General features: G+C 44.9%; 1 protein-coding gene across 3 annotated transcripts in view; it reads right to left on the reverse strand.

Annotated features, from left to right (window-relative positions):
- Nucleotides 1-9934, reverse strand: part of SYT6 (synaptotagmin 6) — a 227060-nt gene extending 217126 nt beyond the window's left edge. Inside the window, exons 1-2 of one of the 3 annotated variants that reach the window (XM_084853547.1) lie at nucleotides 9796-9934; nucleotides 9505-9688 (exon numbers count right to left, since the gene is read on the reverse strand). In XM_084853547.1, coding sequence (XP_084709673.1) covers nucleotides 9505-9649 — 145 coding nt within the window. In that variant the 5' untranslated portion in view covers nucleotides 9650-9688; nucleotides 9796-9934. Of the gene's footprint in view, nucleotides 1-9504 lie in introns of all 3 variants that reach the window. The other 2 variants (XM_084853548.1, XM_084853549.1) reach the window with 2 other exon arrangements.
- Nucleotides 9935-17088: the final 7154 nt, after the last annotated feature.

Raw genomic sequence — 17088 nt, forward strand, 5'->3', positions numbered from 1 at the left:
TACAATCTCAAAAATGACAGAATGATCTCAGTACGAATCCAAGGCAAACCATTCAACATCACAGTAATTCAAGTCTATGCCTCAACCACTGATGCTGAAGAAGCTGAGGTTGATCAGTTCTATGAAGACCTACAACACCTTCTAGAACTAACACCAAAAAAAGATGTCCTTTTCATCATAGGGGATCAGAATGCTAAAGTAGGAAGTCAAGAAATCACTGGGATAACAGGCAAGCATGGCCCTGGTGTACAAAATGAAGCAGGACAAAGGCTAATAGAGTTCTGTCAAGAGAACACGCTGATCATAGCAAACACTCTTTTCCAACAGCACAAGAGGCGACTCTACACATGGACATCACCAGATGGTCAATATCGAAATCAGATTGATTATGTCCTTTGCAGCCAAAGATGGAGAAGCTCTATACAGTCAGTCAAAACAAGACCTGGAGCTGACTGTGGCTCAGATCATGAGCTTCTTGTTGCAAAATTTCGGCTTAAATTGAAGAACGTAGGGAAAACCACTAAACCATTCAGGTATGACCTAAATCATATCCCTTATGAATATACAGTGGAGATGACGAATAGATTTCAGGGATTAGACCTGATAGACAGAGTGCCTGAGGAACTATGGACGGAGGTCCGTAACATTGTTCAGGAGGCAGCAACTCAATCCATCCCAAAGAAAAAGAAATGCAAGAAAGCCAAGTGGCTGTCTGATGAGGCTTTACAAGTAGCTGAGGAAAGAAGGGAAGCGAAAAGCAAGGGAGAAAGGGGAAGATATACCCAACTGAATACAGAGTTCCAGAGAACAGCAAGGAGAGACAAGAAGGCCTTCTTAAATGAACAATGCAAAGAAATGGAGGAAAACAACAGAATGGGAAAGACTAGAGATCTTTTCAAGAAAATCAGAGTTCTCAAGGGAACATTTTGTGCAAAGTCAGGCATGATAAAGGACAAAGAAGGCAGGGACCTAACAGAAGCAGATGAGATTAAGAAGAGATGGAAAGAATACACAGAAGAACTATACAGGAAATATCTGAATGTCCCTGACAGCCATGATAGTGCGGTCACTGAACTTGAGCCGGACATCCTCGAGAGTGAAGTCAAGTGGGCCTTAGGAAGCATTAGTAACAACAAAGCTAGCGGAGATGACAGTATTCCAGCTGAGCTATTTACAATCCTAAAAGATGATGCTGTTAAAGTGCTGCACTCAATATGCCAACACATTTGGAACACTCAACAGTGGCCACAAGACTGGAAAAGGTCAGTTTACATTCCAATTCCAAAGAAGGGCAATGCCAAAGAGTGTTCAAACTACTGTACAATTGCACTCATTTCACATGCCAGCAAGGTGATGCTCAAAATCCTGCAAGCTAGGCTTCAGCAGTATGTGAACCGAGAACTACCGGAAGTACAAACTGGGTTTTGAAGAGGCAGAGGAACTAGAGATCAAATCGCTAACGTTCGCTGCATTATGGAGAAAGCAAGAGAATTCCAGAAAAACGTCTATTTCTGCTTCATTGACTACGCTAAAGCCTTTGATTGTGTGGATCACAACAAACAGTGGCAAATTCTTAAAGAGATGGGGGTACCAGACCACCTTACCTGTCTCCTGAGAAACCTGTATGAGGGTCAAGAAGCAACAGTAAGAAGCGGACATGGAACAACCGATTGGCTCAAAATTGGGAAAGGAGTACAACAAGGCTGCATACTGTCACCTTGCTTATTTAACTTATATGCAGAGTACATCATGAGAAATGCCGGGTTGGATGAATCACAGGTCGAAATTAAGATTGCTGGGAGAATTATCAACAACCTCAGATACGATACCACCCTAATGGCAGAAAGCGAAGAGGATCTAAAGAGCCTCTTGTTGAGGGTGAAAGAGGAGAGTGAAAAGCTGGTTTGAAACTCAACATTAAAAAAACGAAGATCATGGCATCTGGCCCCATCACTTCCTGGCATATAGAAGGGGAAGAAATGGAAGCAGTGACAGATTTTACTTCCTTGGGCTCCAAGATAACCGCAGACGGTGACTGTAGCCATGAAATTAAAAGACGCTTGCTCCTTGGGAGGAAAGCTATGGCACACCTAGACAGCATAGTAAGAAGCAGAGACATCACCTTGCCGACAAAGGTTCATATAATCAAAGCTATGGTTTTCCCAGTAGCAACGTATGGCTGTGAGAGCTGGACTATAAGGAAGGCTGAGCACTGAAGAATTGATGCTTTCAAACTGTGGTGCTGGAGAAGACTCTTACAAGTCCCCTGGACTGCAAGGAGGTCCAATCAGTCCATCCTAAAGGAAATCAACCCTGACTGCTCATTGGAAGGACAGATACTGAAGCTGAAGCTGAAATATTTTGGCCACCTAATGCGAAGAGAAAAGTCACTGGAAAAGACCCTGATGCTGGGAAAGATTGAAGGCAAAAGGAGAAGGGGATGGCAGAGGATGAGATGGCTAGATAGCATCACCATTGCAATGAATATGGACTTGAGCATGCTCCGGGAGAGAGCGCAGGACAGGAGGGCCTGGCGTGCTATGGTCCATGGGGTCACGAAGAGTCAGACACGACTGAACGACTGAACAACAACAACAACAACAACAACATAATATCTAGCGATGCCTGAAGGCTTCTGTAATGTGTATTTTCAAGTTAGCCCTATTCAGCAAATATCCTTTCCAATGTTAATCAAAAGCTTCCTGTTGTCAGGTAATGGCCAATGTACTGCTTCCTTTTTAGCACAGCTGGGGGCTTTGTGAAAAATTGCCTCTTAATAACACCTTGTTAGTCAACTTCTGTTCTTTGGTGAGGGGTGGGGGGTTTTAATTACTGTTTTCCTTTCTTTTTTCATTTCAAGTGAAATAATGTTTTGTCGCTATAAAAAAGGAAAAGAAACAGCAGTGCAAGTAAATCAATAATTAACATCCTCCCCACTCCCATGGAGAATGGAAATTGACTAATGAGATTTGCCAATGACATAGTATGGATTTCCTGTAAAAAGTGTGTGAACATATGATGGCAAGTCGTGGGAAAGGGGCAGAACTACTGTGGAAGCAACCTGAGTTACATAAGACAGCACTGGTTTAAAATCAGCACCCTCTGGGGGCTAGCATGCATAGAATGTGGGTCTCTCCACATATTATCACAGAGTAGAAGCATATATGTGTCTTATGAAGAGCTGTTGCTTGATTATGTGACAATAATACTTGTACAGTGCAGATTATGAAGCACTGGCATAAAACACTCTGGAACCCATCTTTTCTTGATATGGGCCATTACATGCTCCACTGGCAATATGTACGTATTCATTTAATTTTTATCCCATTTCTCTTCCATGGTGGAATTTGAGGTGGAGTTCCTGGGGTTTCCCAGCAGTCTCCCACCCAGGCACTGAGCAGATCTCCTTAGCTTCAGTATGTTTGCTGTAACATGTGCCTTTGGACCATTACCTTTCCCAGTAGCTCTCCCAGCATAATAGGAATCAAGTGTGTGGACACTTCCAGTGCAGGGGGTACACCTGGCATGCCCCCTGCAGCCCCTACCATAGCCTACAAAACATACAACCTCCACAGGCAAAATGCATCCTGCTCTCCTTGAATTTGCAGCCCAACAATGGTTGTTTTCACATCCATTATATACAGTCAACAGAAACCAACCTTTCTGGTTCCTGGCTGCGGCCTTGGATTGAGCTCTCTGGATTGGGGGCAGGGGGAAGCCCAAGGTGTCCTGAAACCCAGAGCATGCCATTGATGGGCAGGTTCAAATTCAAAAGGGGGCAGGGTAACCATCTGTACACTATTACTATCTCATCCACATACCCCTTCATACACATTGATTCACACACATACACACACCCATTCATGCACATTCATTCATGTTAGGGAATGTGGCCCTCTAGCTGAAAAAGGTTTTCCCTTGCCTAACCTAAGATATACAGTTTAAAAAGAGGGGGAGAGAACAGCTGACAGGGGAAAACTTGCCTGTTGCTTTTCTGGCAACTGGCTTGAAAGGAAAGAAGACCCAGCCAACTGGCAACCCTAATTACAAGATGGCCAAGGGAAAGAAGCCCACTGAGGTGCTGGGATGGCTGGCATTATGCACCCTCAGCTTAAGTAGTAATGATGTCATTCAAGTTCATATTTACTTGGTTCAGAATATGAATTTCTCCAGCTTATAATGTTCAGCTGCAGTACAAATCTAGAACCATTTCCCCCAAGTAAGTTGTTCTTCTCTGGCTCAAATTGCAAAGCAAGCTTCTGTCAGCAAGGAGCCCTGGGATGTACAGCTTCCATTGCAACTGAGGACTCAATAGGGACATCACATGCCCTGGAAACTACAGCCCCATTCAGGTGTTCCCTCTTATGCATTTGCATAAGATGCAAATGCATAAGATTTATGAGGAGGGGGAGCTAGGATGTGCTTGCTGGTCTTCCCCCTCCATTGCATTCCCAACTGTTGAGATCCATTGCCCCCCCCCCATCTGTTGGGACTGAATGTCAGCAGTGGGGAGCAAGCTATACTTGTGGAGGTTCCCCATGCAGTTTAGAGCACTGATCATGCCAAGAGCATCTACCAATAGAGCTGGCTCACTGCTGAAGATGGTCAGCCCCAAGTAGGGCAGTGGGACTGGGCCATTGGCAATGCACCTGAGGGGGCATGGATGACGAGTGCATGCTCACTCCTCTGCACAATCATTCAATGAGAAACACATGATGGCAAATGTCTGTACATGTCCCATGGATCCTTGCACCTAAAATATCGTTGTGAGCCAGTCATAGTCAACAGCATCCCAGGTAGAAGATATCCCTAGGATATCTTATTTCCCAGGCACCTGACATCCCTACTGAGTATGCAGATGCACTAGAAAACTACATATCTCAACAGCCAGGCACCAGGGCAGAATAGAGTTCTTGCAGAGAGACTTCCTGGTCACTGCCACCTCCAGGTAAGTACTGAATGAAGGGAAGGGGAGGAGGGGCGGAGATCATGGAGGTGAGGGTGCTGTCAAGGGCTCCTTGGAGGCCTCTCTCAGTCTAATCCAGTAGCCAAGTCCAGACACAGACAAAGGGATTCCTTTCAAAGCTTTATTCTTCTTTTACAACTTAACAACTCTACCGTTTGCAACTAGATCTGAGCAGCACAGTACCTATGCCCTAAGTTGGAACAGTTGGTCCCCGTTTGAAAGGGAATCACTGGCAGACCCCTGAACTTAAGGGCTAGGGAGAGTCCCTCCCCTTTTCCCTTGGATCCTCTGGGCGCAGCCGTTGTTTGTGCGCCAACCAGGCACTACGCCTCCTTTCCGTGCCCTCCATCTGGCGCCACTATCTGCATCAGCGTCGCACGTCCACCAAGTCTGCTTCCCGCGCTCTGTCACTCCCAGGACTGCTATCTAAGCTAGGAATGCCAGTGGGAGGAATCTCCGTCAGCTGTTGGCCCTGGGAAAGAGGAGCGCGCTCCCCTCCCAGGAGCCATGGCTCTTCCTCAGGATCAGAACTACTCTGGGATTCTATGGGCTCGGTGTCCACCCTGACAGGCGCAGGCTTACAAGGGTGGAGGAGGCATTTGGCTCCTATTACTCTCCCAGTGGTGCTGTTGGGAATACAGGAGGGTTTCTCAGTAGGACTGAGAAAATATGGGTTATTTGCTGAGCCACATTCCAGACTGAACCAAGGGGAATTCACCCATCACTAATGAGAAGATAAGCCTTGTGCAGGTCTCCGTATATCATCCATCCTTTACAAGGTCCATCATCCCTCTTTCCTGCTCAGATTGTGCCATGCCTAGGGATGGCGGGTGCCCAATTCCATCTGGGAATCCAGCGGAACTCCCCCCCCTCCGCCAGCACCACCAAGCCATTTTCACTAAGCCCCTGCCCCCGCTCACACACACCTGGACCCATGCTCAAACTCCCCACCACTCACTGAACTGCCCGCACTCACCCGGGCAGCCTTGTCAAACTCCATGATGACCATTTTTTGAAAAATAAAATGGCAGTCACAAAAACGCGCATATTTGCATATGCACAAAAATGTGCATTCTTGCAAATGCACATTTTTGCAAATGTGCATATTATGCTCATTTGCAAAAATGCACATATTCGTACATAAGCAAATATGTGCATTTTCACAATCACCATTTTATTTTCCAAAAAGTGGTGATCGCAGAGCTCAAGGAGGCCACCCAGGTGAGTGTGGGCAGCTCGTTAAGGGCAGGCAGGGGTAAACGGAGACAGGGGCTCAGCAAGCATAGCTCGGGGGATGAGGGGGGTTTCCACTGGATTCCTGGATGGAGAATCCTGGAACATCCCTAGCCATGACATCTACATTTTTTTTCTTGGCAACCTGGTACCTCTCTAGAACGATCAGACTTCATCTAAGCATCTATTTCCACTGGGATCTGGATCAATCCAGCTCATTCAGAGGCACTGAGATACTCTGAAATCATGTGTGTTTGGAGGGCTCTCCTGAACTCTAGCAAGGAGCAGATACTAGTGATGGGCAACCTTCCCTTAGTTCAACTTGGAATTCTGAGGTCTCAGGAAGCCTGGGAAACACATTTCTCCAGGGCATATGACATCCATAGTATGAACTTAGGTGCCCTGGGAAATTTAATTTCCAGGTTTAATTTAATTTCCCAGGTTCCCTGGTGTCTTCTGGTTTCCTCTCGTCTAGACTACTGTAATGCGCTCTACGTGGGGTTGCCCTTGAAGACGGTTCAGAAGTTGCAGCTGGTACAGAATGCAGTGGCTCGCCTGATTAAAGGCAGCCGCCGGTGTGATCACATCACTCTGGTGCTGAAGGAGTTGCACTGGTTACCAGTTGTTTTCCGGGCCAAATTCAAGGTGTTGGTTTTGAACTTTAAAACTCTATATGGTTCTGGCCCAGCCTATCTCAAGGAGCACCTCCAGCAGCACCAGACAGGCCGCTTAACAAGATCAGCCTCGGAGGGCCTTCTCTCTGTTCCATCAGCCAGGACAGCTAGGCTGGTGAGGATGAGGGAGAGAGTCTCCTCTGTGGTGGCCCCCACTCTGTGGAACTCCCTCCCTAGGGAACTCCGCCATGCCCCCTCTTTAATGAGCTTCCGCCATGCATTAAAAACATGGTTGTTCAGGCAGGCATTTGGGGTGGGTTAGGGTATTTTTAGAAAATGACATTTTAATGTAAAATTTTATTGTTTTAAAACTGTTTGTATTGATGTACATCACCCAGAGTGGCCGGGTGACAGGCCAGATGGGCGATTAAGAAATTTAATAAATAAATAAATAAATAAATTCCCAGTCAGCGTTCCAGCCAGCAGGGAGGGATGGAGTGGCACCAGGTTGAATTAAGGTTCCAGGCAGAGACGAACTTTTAATAAAAATGGCACTTGCTTCATAAAGCCACCAAGCTATATAAACAGGACAGGTTGATATTCCAAGACAGGTAATTATGAGCTTCAGCACCACAACTAGCACAGCAAATCACACATGGAGCATTTGGCAGGTGGCTTATCTCAATCAGGACTTGGGGGGGGTACTTTTCTGGGAACAGCCGATTGACGGGCTGCTCTAAGGCAATAGCCACCTCCAGCATAAGCCTCAACAATCAGGCTCTTCCTGCTGAAATCACAGCATCCATTCCGATAGCCAGCAGTTTGCGATGATATAGAGCAATCAGTGAAAAGATGAGTTTAGGTGAGCAATTCTGAAATATGAAGTTTGTGAACTTCCCCCAAAGTTGTTTTTTGTCGCTGAGGAAAGTGTTTAAGAGAAAACGGTATCAGAAATTCCCCTTGCCATATACCATGACGCATCCTGCTGCTTCATGAGCAGGGTTTATTTTGCACCAGGGCTCAGTACTGGAACCTGTTTTGAATGCCAAAGTTCCCTTCTGTTATTCCTTCACACATTCCAAAGAAGAGAATGTCAGCAAAGTGAAAATCCCTCCCCGATAAGTAAAACACAGCCAGAAGAATCCCACACATCTGGGGACAGGGCTTCCAGTCTAGGGCAGATGTGAGCTTGCCTATCTCTCTTTTGAGAAATTAATCTGCACTCCCAAGATTACAGAGAGACTCAGCTTCTTATCCAAACATGGAACCTCTTTCTTGGCACATGAGGAAAGATACAATAAACAAACCATAAAGCAAGACAAAGATTTCCAGTTCATGAAGACATCCTTGTTGTCTTTTCAGTCTGGCCTAGGATTGTTGACTTTTAAAGCAAACCTTCCCCAAGGGCATATCAAGGAACAGTACGCAACTCTGAGTCTACCTGTTATCTGACTGCTCCCTCTACTTGTACCTGGAGATAGCACGGAACTCTCTCTCTTGTCCTGTAGGGCGAATAGGTATTATTGCTCATCTTAATTTGCACTTTGCAAGGCAGTGGAGAGAATATTGTGTTAAGGAACAAGAACAGCCCTATTGGATGAGATATGCTGGATCAGGCTGCATCCTATTTCCAATAGTCGCCAGCCAAATACCTCTGGCAATCTCACAAGCAGGGCATGCCATCAAGATAAATGGCTTCCTCTGTGGTTTGCCTCCAGCATCCAGGAATGAGGAATTTTGCCTGTAGTCTGAAGGTCCCATTTAGCTATCGTGACTAATAGCACTTAATAGACGCACCATCCTATGTCTTCCACCATACGGATTAAGACAATCTATTACATGGCTTTCTACACCTGTGGAGGAATCATAACCATGCCAAGAATAATACCACAGTCTGGCACGGGGTTAAATGGAGACACTTGGATTGGTTCCTTTTATTACCATAAGCTTTAGAAAGTCAAGCTCAACCCCTGTCTCCCAGCTATAAAACTCTACTGTTAAGAAGCTTTGAGACACAGCATGGGACCCCCATTCACTTCTTACACAGAAGCTATGCTCAGTGAATGAATGAAATGCACTTTTGCTTTTTTAAAACTAACCACTGAGTACTCAAAAGGAGCCCTTCCCCACTCAGTGCTAACTAACTTGTGAAAACCTAAGGATATATACCCTAGGTATTCAGACCAGTGCTTGATTTTGCCATATGTGCACAGCTACTAAAACAATCTTCAGATAAATACATCCTCTTCTTATGGGATCTTTAAACAGGGAGATGGCGTAACTATCATTTTCTCCCTGCTCCCTTCCAGTTATTTTGAATATTATTTCACTTTTGACCAGGCATGAAACCTTAGAAGACAGCAGGTGACTTTTTGCTGCAACTTCAGCACTGAAAAGAGCTTTCATCCGCCCCCCCCATCACCATTCCGATCCCTGCCTACATCACACACTTCCCACTTCTATTGCCTCCCTTACCAAACTTGCTGTTTTCAACAGGTTACTTCAGACTCCCTGACAATATGGGTCACCTGCAAGGGACAAAATGAGATGGAAGCAAACGCCTGGCATAACATAGCAAACAGGGCATTTGCACAGAAAGTGTATGTGGGGGGCTTCTTCTCCCATAGCATCATTGGATATGACTCAAGTGGTAGGAAAGCCCTTCCCTGTGGAACAGGGGGCACACTGTACCTGGCTCACGGCCACTCAGGTCTGGAAAGAGGAGGAAGTCCTTGCAGGTTTCCAGGTCCAGCTGGGGCAGGCTCTTCTTGCGACAGAGGTCGGTGACAATCCGAGCTGCCGTCTGACACTGGTTTTCCTCCTTAGCGGCGCTCATTTCCCAAGCTGCATCTCCCTTTGCGTCCTACCTGGCTGGCTAGGAAAGATCAGAGTGGGAGGAGAGGTTCACAGTAATAGTGCCACGCACCCCGAGACCCCCCTAGTGCATTTGTGTCATCTCAGTGTCTCCCTGCCCAGAGGCACCTCGAGGGATGCAGGCTGTGGCCGGGGTCGACCACCTAAGGCCACTTTCAACAAGTCACAGCTTGCTGCAATCCAGCCGGTGCCTTCTGATTGTCTTGTTGCATCCGCTCTCAGAGAGCTGTATTTACTGCCAAGGCGTGTTCTGCACAAGGAACCTCCTCCCCAATTCAGACTGATTCCCTCCTTGCATAGTTTCAAAGCCTCAGTCCGGAGAATCTTTTTAACCCCTTGGTTGCTGTGCCTTCTCTTTCAGGTGGTGGAACAGGTATTCCATCCCAGCTACATGTACAAAGAAGAGAAGCTCTTTGCAGGGCTGGTACAAGGTGTGGGGAGTGCAGGGTGTGTGTGAGAAAAGAGAGCATTGAAATCTTACAGCGCAGCAGAACAGCTTGTCACAACACAGAGCTGAAGCTGAGCAACACCATTGGTTACTACACATGCTGTTTCCAGCACAAGGGAGGGAACAGGTTTTATTTATTGGCGTATCCCAGCCCTAACATGCTGAACTGCAAATTGCTAATAGGGTGCCAGCCCTGTTTTGTGTTCAGTAATTAGATCATTGTTTTAATTTACGGTACCACTTCTGGGTTCTCAGCGTCAGATCAGGCTGCTCAACCAATCCACACATAGAGAAAGTGCCAATTGTCAGGCATGAGCAATGATCGCATAATGGGCAATTAAAACAATACTCAATAGAAACGAACTCTGGAGTGGCACAGGAGGAGGAGGAGGAAGACGACAATTTAAAAAGCAATGCCAAGGGGTTTCCATCCCTGTTCTCATGGATCATAAGAAAGTGGGTGTCTGGAACAATACCGCTGCACTTACAGTGTCAGATAATAACCTGTTAACATAACTCTGTATAGATGTGATGCAAGACAAATCTCTGCAAATGATCATGGAGATTCAAATAATAGTCTGCTCTAATTCCAGGTAGGTGGAACTCACATATCCTTGTCATCTGAAAAGAGTCATATATAGATGAAGAAAGTTTGGTTGGGAACTCTTAATTGTATTTCACTTGCGGGGGGGGGGGGGATGGGGGGTGCATGTGCATGTTATTGCCTACTCCTAGCACTCATTGCATAAGTCTTCATCCATTGTAACCTCATTGTAAAGCTACTTTGTTTCTGTTGAATTCCACTCTGATTTAACTCCTGCTTTTGATGTGGTAGAAAAAACATGGTAGCAGCTATCACATATTGCTTTCCATTTGTTTCACTTGGCTTGCTTAACCTTTCCTAGGTGTGCATATAAATAAGAATGGGATGAACCAACATTTCTGAAGTGCATTGTTCCTGGATGAATTTACTCACTGACTTCTGCTTGTAGTTGCCCCATCTCCAAAAGGATATTAGAGAATAGAGGTCATTTTGGTTCCCATTTTCCACACCTTTCGCATCTCTAAAATCCTGTTGGAGATGAGGCAACTACAAGCAGAAGTCAGTGAGTAAATTCATCCAGGAACAAAAAGGTGTGGAAAATGGGAACCAAAATGACCAAGAGAGTGGAGCACCTTCACTATGACGAAATGCTAGGGATGGGGGAGAAATTCATTTGGTTCACATTTTAATGTGAACTTACCTAATTTCACACTCTCAAACCAATACACAAACTGAAACTCAGTTATCCTTTGAAATTTCCACTTCCCTGAATTTTGCAATGGAGTTCTCCAGACAAAAATGCATGCAAAAATGCATGTAGTAGGGAAACATGTACACAAATGCATTATATTAGAAAAATTGCTTGCAAAAATGTGTGCATTAGACAAAATTGCATACAACAAAGTATGTGTTAGGAGAAATATGCACAAAAGTGCATACACATTTTACTGCAATTTAAAAAACAACAACAGATCAACAACGTTTGGGACAAACCAAACTTAAGATCTGAAAAAATCTCAAAATTCAGGGTGAATCACACTTAAGATTGGAAAAATGAGAAACTGAAACCAAAATTGACAGATTCATTAAATATATAAATAAATATATATTTATTTGGATCACCCAACTGTAGATTCAAGGCAGGCAAAAGGAAGCAATTCTTCACACAACGTATGTTTAGTTTTTTGAATTCCATGCCACAAGGTGTGGTGAGGGCTACTGGCTTAGATGGCTTTAAAAGTCAATTAGACAAATTGATGGAGGATAGATCTGTTGGTAGCTATTAGCCATAAAGTCTAAAGGGAGCCTCCATGTTCTAAGGTAGTAAACCAATGAACACCTGTTCCTCAGGGGCAACAGGAGAAGATTTTATTTTATTTAACAACTTATATGCCACCCACTATCAAAGATTCTTGATATCAATAAAAGATAACATAAAAGATTAGTCTATAAAATCTAAATACAAAGGATAAAACAAATGCAATAAAACTCACTGCATCATCAGACATTTCACAAATCTTAAACTCTTGCAAGAGCTATAGATAGCTTAAAGAATTTAAGATTAAAAGTTAAAAGGGGAAATAAAAATGTCTTCACATGAAGGGCATTCCATAACCAGGTTCCACCATTTAAAAGGCCTTCTATCTCCAAGAGAAGGGGCCTACTGCATTCATAGAATTATAGGGTTGGAAGGGGTCTACAAGACCATCAAGTCCAACCCCCTGCTCAATGCAGGAAGCCTGATTCCAAGGTGGTCTCCCATCCAAGTACTAACCAGGGCTGACCCTGCTTAGCTTCCAAGATCAGACAAGATCAGGCACATCCAGCCCTTTCTGGTCAGTCACCGTGGGAAACAGGATGCTGTAGTGGATGGACCTTTGGTCTGATCCACTATGGCTCTTATGTTCTTAGGAAGCTTTGGACTGATCCTTGTTCTCAGTTTCCTCGGCTGCTGAAGACAAAAGAAAACCTGATCCTTAAGGCCTACCGCCTTCATTTCTTTGTGATTTGGAAACAAAATGTATACCCTTGGGTCAAACTTGCAAGGAGAAATAACACACTGGAGGCAATAAGGAAACACTAACAGGAAACAAATGCACAATCTGTAATACTACCAACACATGGAAGATACTGTTTATTATGAATACTGATTATTCAGTGGTAAGAGAAAGGCAAAAATTGGCAAAAATTCAGAATTGCTTTTCTTCATTTCTAAACCATGCATTTCAGGATTTAGCCCTTCTATGGAAAAGGAGAATTTGCAACTGACCCCTGACACAAAATGAACCCTCCTTGCACATACCCCAACCAATTCACTGCCTTCAAATTTGCCAGTCATTACCACTGTCAGAACCCAAATAGATTTCATATTTTGCTCCAGTTGCTTCTTTTGTTTCATTTATTATATTTCTATACCACCCCATAGCCAAAGCTGTCTGGGTGGTTCTCAAAAATTTGAAAACCATTGAAATGCAATATATAAAGTATAAAACCATTCATATAATGAGATAGAACAAATAGCACACACAACACAGCATTATTTGCCTTTCTCCAGGGGTCTGCTGGTCTTCGAATATAGCACACAGATGCTGTGGGATTTGCAGGTGGAATTAGTGATGGGTAGGTTATTTTAAAAAACAAACAAACAAACAAACAACCATACATTTGGTATGCAGTCTGACTACTTGGTTGTTGTGGATGGCTGAGTACTACATGGTTAGGAGCTCCCAGTGTGAATAGCTGTAGGAACTAAGTGGAGAAAAGCGTTTGGAGACAGAATAACTGGACAGATGTTTGAAGCACTCTCATCACATTGAGAGCCACTCAGACTTCTCACATAAAAGGCTGGCCCACAGCATGCATACATACACCTATTACGAGTGAGTCCATTTTGCAGAAGACAGAGTCGGGGTGCAGGAAACCTACTTATGAAAGCTTTGCCAAAGCAATGGGAAATCTGTGTCCACCCCTCCAGCCAGACCTCAAGAAGTGTGGCCCCTGGAAAAAATCCTGCATAATGCAACGTCTCCTATGCCACTGCTGTACTGTGGAGCAAAGGAAGGAAGAGGATCAGATATTAGCAAATCAAGTTTCTTGATAAAAGGCGAGGGAAAATAAATCTGAACACAGCATTTTCACCTCAGTAAAGTAAGCACTGTGAATTTTGCAACAACAACAACAGATGGAAGATAAAGTTGTAGACTTTGAGTAGTCTCCCCCCACCCCCAGTCAAGCAAACCCCCTGGACTTGGGGTGCTTCCAGATGGATGGATTAGTGGTACTAATCAAGAAACATACATACATACATTTGTTTGTTTGTTTGTTTGTTTATTATTACATTTATAACCCGCCTTTTTTCTTCTTTTAAGGAACCCAAGGTGGCATACATAATCCTCCTCCTCTCCATTTTAGCCTCACAACAACAACCCTGTGAGGTAGGTTGGGCTGAGAGTCTGTGACTGTCCCAAAGTGAGCTTCCATGGCTGAGTGGGGACTAGAACCCGGATCTCCCAGCTCCCATTCCAACACTCTAACCACTACACCACGCTGGCTCAACGTGATGCAGTGATTCCATTTTTTCTTTCTTAATGGGTTTTTTGTGGTAAGACAGAAGAAGCAGTGGGGAAAATACAGGAGGTTTACAAATGGAAGATGAGAACCTCTGGATCCCACCCACCCAGCAGTAAAATCCTGTAAATTAGACTAGGCGATCACTCAATGAAAGCCTCATCTGGAAGCACCGTAGGATAAAACAGAAAAACGATGAACCTATTGACCAATACAGTGAAGGTATTTATTACAGTTGTTTTAATTGTTTGAAATTATGGCAGCAAACTGGGATAGGTAGCTTCAGATTTTATCTATCTATCTATCTATCTATCTATCTAGAGAGACTAAGTAAATTATCCAAATGGACTTTGTGACCATCTCAAGTTTATAAGATGGCAGTAGCCTTGCCAAAAATTGCCCAAGCTCTATGTCAGGAACCAGGAAAGCTAAGTCCTAATAGTTATGCATATTCATTGTCTTTTACCTTGACAGCAATATTCAGCTCCCCTCCCTTTCCAGTCTTGTCTATGTTGTTGTTCTTCAGTCGTTAAGGTGTGTCTAACTCTTCATGACCCCATGGACCATAGCACGCCAGGCCTTCCTGTCCTCCACTCTCTCCCGGAGCGTGCTCAAGTTCATATTCATTGCATCAGTGATGCTATCTAGCCATCTCATCCCCTGCCATCCCCTTCTCCTTTTGCCTTCAATCTTTCCCAGCATCAGCGTCTTTTCTAGTGAGTTTTCTCTTCACATTAGGTGGCCAAAATATTTGAGCTTCAGCTTCGGTATCTGTCCTTCCAATGAGCAGTCAGGGTTGATTTCCTTTAGGATGGACTGATTGGACCTCCTTGCAGTCCAGGGGACTCGTAAGAGTCTTCTCCAGCACCACAGTTCGAAAGCATCCATTCTTCGGCGCTCAGCCTTCCTTATAGTCCAGCTCTCACAGCCATGCATTGCTACTGGGAAAAATATAGCTTTGATTATACAGACCTTTGTCGGCAAGGTGATGTCTCTGCTTCTTACTATGCTGTCTAGATTTGCCATAGCTTTCCTCCCAAGGAGCAAGCATCTTTTAATTTCATGGCTACAGTCACCGTCTGCGGTGATCTTGGAGCCCAAGAAAGTAAAATCTGTCACTGCTTCCATTACTTCCCCTTCTATACGCCAGGAAGTGATGGGGCCAGATGCCATGATCTTAGTTTTTGTAACGTTGAGTTTCAAACCAGCTTTTGCACTCTCCACTTTCACCCTCAACAAGAGGCTCTTTAGAGCCTCTTCGCTTTCTGCCATTAGGGTGGTATCATCTTGTTGATAATTCTCCCGGCAATCTTAATTCCGACCTGTGATTCATCCAACCCAATGTTTCTCATGCTGTACTCTGCATATAAATTAAATAATCAGGGCAACAATATACAGCCTTGTCGTACTCCTTTCCCAATTTTGAACCAATTGGTTGTTCCATGTCTGGTTCTTACTGTTGCTTCTTGACCCTCATACAGGTTTCTCAGGAGACAGGTAAGGTGGTCTGGTACTCCCATCTCTTTAAGAATTTGCCACAGTTTGTTGTGAGCCACACAATCAAAGGCTTTAGCATAGTCAATGAAGCAGAAATAGACGTTTTTCTGGAATTCTCTTGCTTTCTCCATGATCCAGCGAATGTTAGCGATTTGATCACTAGTTCCTCTGCCTCTTTGAAACCCAGCTTGTACTTCCGGTAGTTCTCGGTTCACATGCTGCTGAAGCCTAGCTTGTAGGATTTTGAGCATCACCTTGCTAGCATGTGAAATGAGTGCAATTGTGCGGTAGTTTGAACACTCTTTGGCATTGCCCTTCTTTGGAATTGGAATATAAACTGACCTTTTCCAATCTTGTGGCCATTGTTGAGTGTTCCAAATGTGTTGGCATATTGAGTGCAGCACTTTAACAGCATCATCTTTTAGGATTTTAAATAGCTCAGCTGGAATACTGTCATCTCCGCTAGCTTTGTTGTTAGTAATGCTTCCTAAGGCCCACTTGACTTCACTCTCTAGGATGTCCGGCTCAAGTTCAGTGACCACACACTTCTCCCTTGCTTTTCGTTTCCCTTCTTTCCTCAGCTACTTGTAAATAGGGATGTACGAAACACCTACCTGGCTCTGCGCCAGGCAATCTGCGGTGGGGGGGAGGCACTCTGTCCCTCCCCCTGGAATCCTCGATGGGAGGGGGAGGCGATCCGGTCCTCCCCCCCAGAATCCTGCTCGGCTGGCTCCGCTCCGCAGCCAAGCTGCAGAGCCGCCGGCCAGTTCCGGCCACCCGCAGCCGGACATCCGGCCACTGGGCAGCCCTGCAGGGACGCAAATGGTGGCTGTCGTAGCCCCCGCCATTTGCATCCCTGTATTGAGCCGTGATAGGCTATGTAAATATTTACGTAGCCTATCACGCCAGGGGGAAAAACCCCAGCGTACACAAATGACGGTAGCCACCGCCATTTGCGTACGCTGGGTTTTTTTCCCCCTGCCGTGATAGGCTACATAAGTATTTACGTACGTATTTACGTAGCCTATCACAGCTATGAAGACGAAGCCAATGCATTCTCAAAGCAGCACGAATTTTGCATTCGCAAAGCAGCGCGGACGGGAGCAGGTAAGTGCTCCGTTTTGCACGCCTTTTTTGGGTTGGGGGTGGCAGGGACTTCGTCCCGTGCGCCTTTCATGGGTTGGGGGGTAGGGGCTTCATTTCGCGATGGATTTTGGGGGGCCAAATGCACTGGCATTCGGCCTCACCGAGATCCGTCACGGAATTCTCTGACATCCCTACTCGTCAAGCCTCATCAGACAGCCACTTGGCTTTCTTGCATTTCTTTTTCTTTGGGATGGATTGA

Source organism: Heloderma suspectum, chromosome 4 (assembly GCF_057233095.1).
Source record: "Heloderma suspectum isolate Gila_16-S chromosome 4, 16-S_ref, whole genome shotgun sequence".
Taxonomy (NCBI): Eukaryota; Metazoa; Chordata; class Lepidosauria; order Squamata; family Helodermatidae; genus Heloderma; species Heloderma suspectum.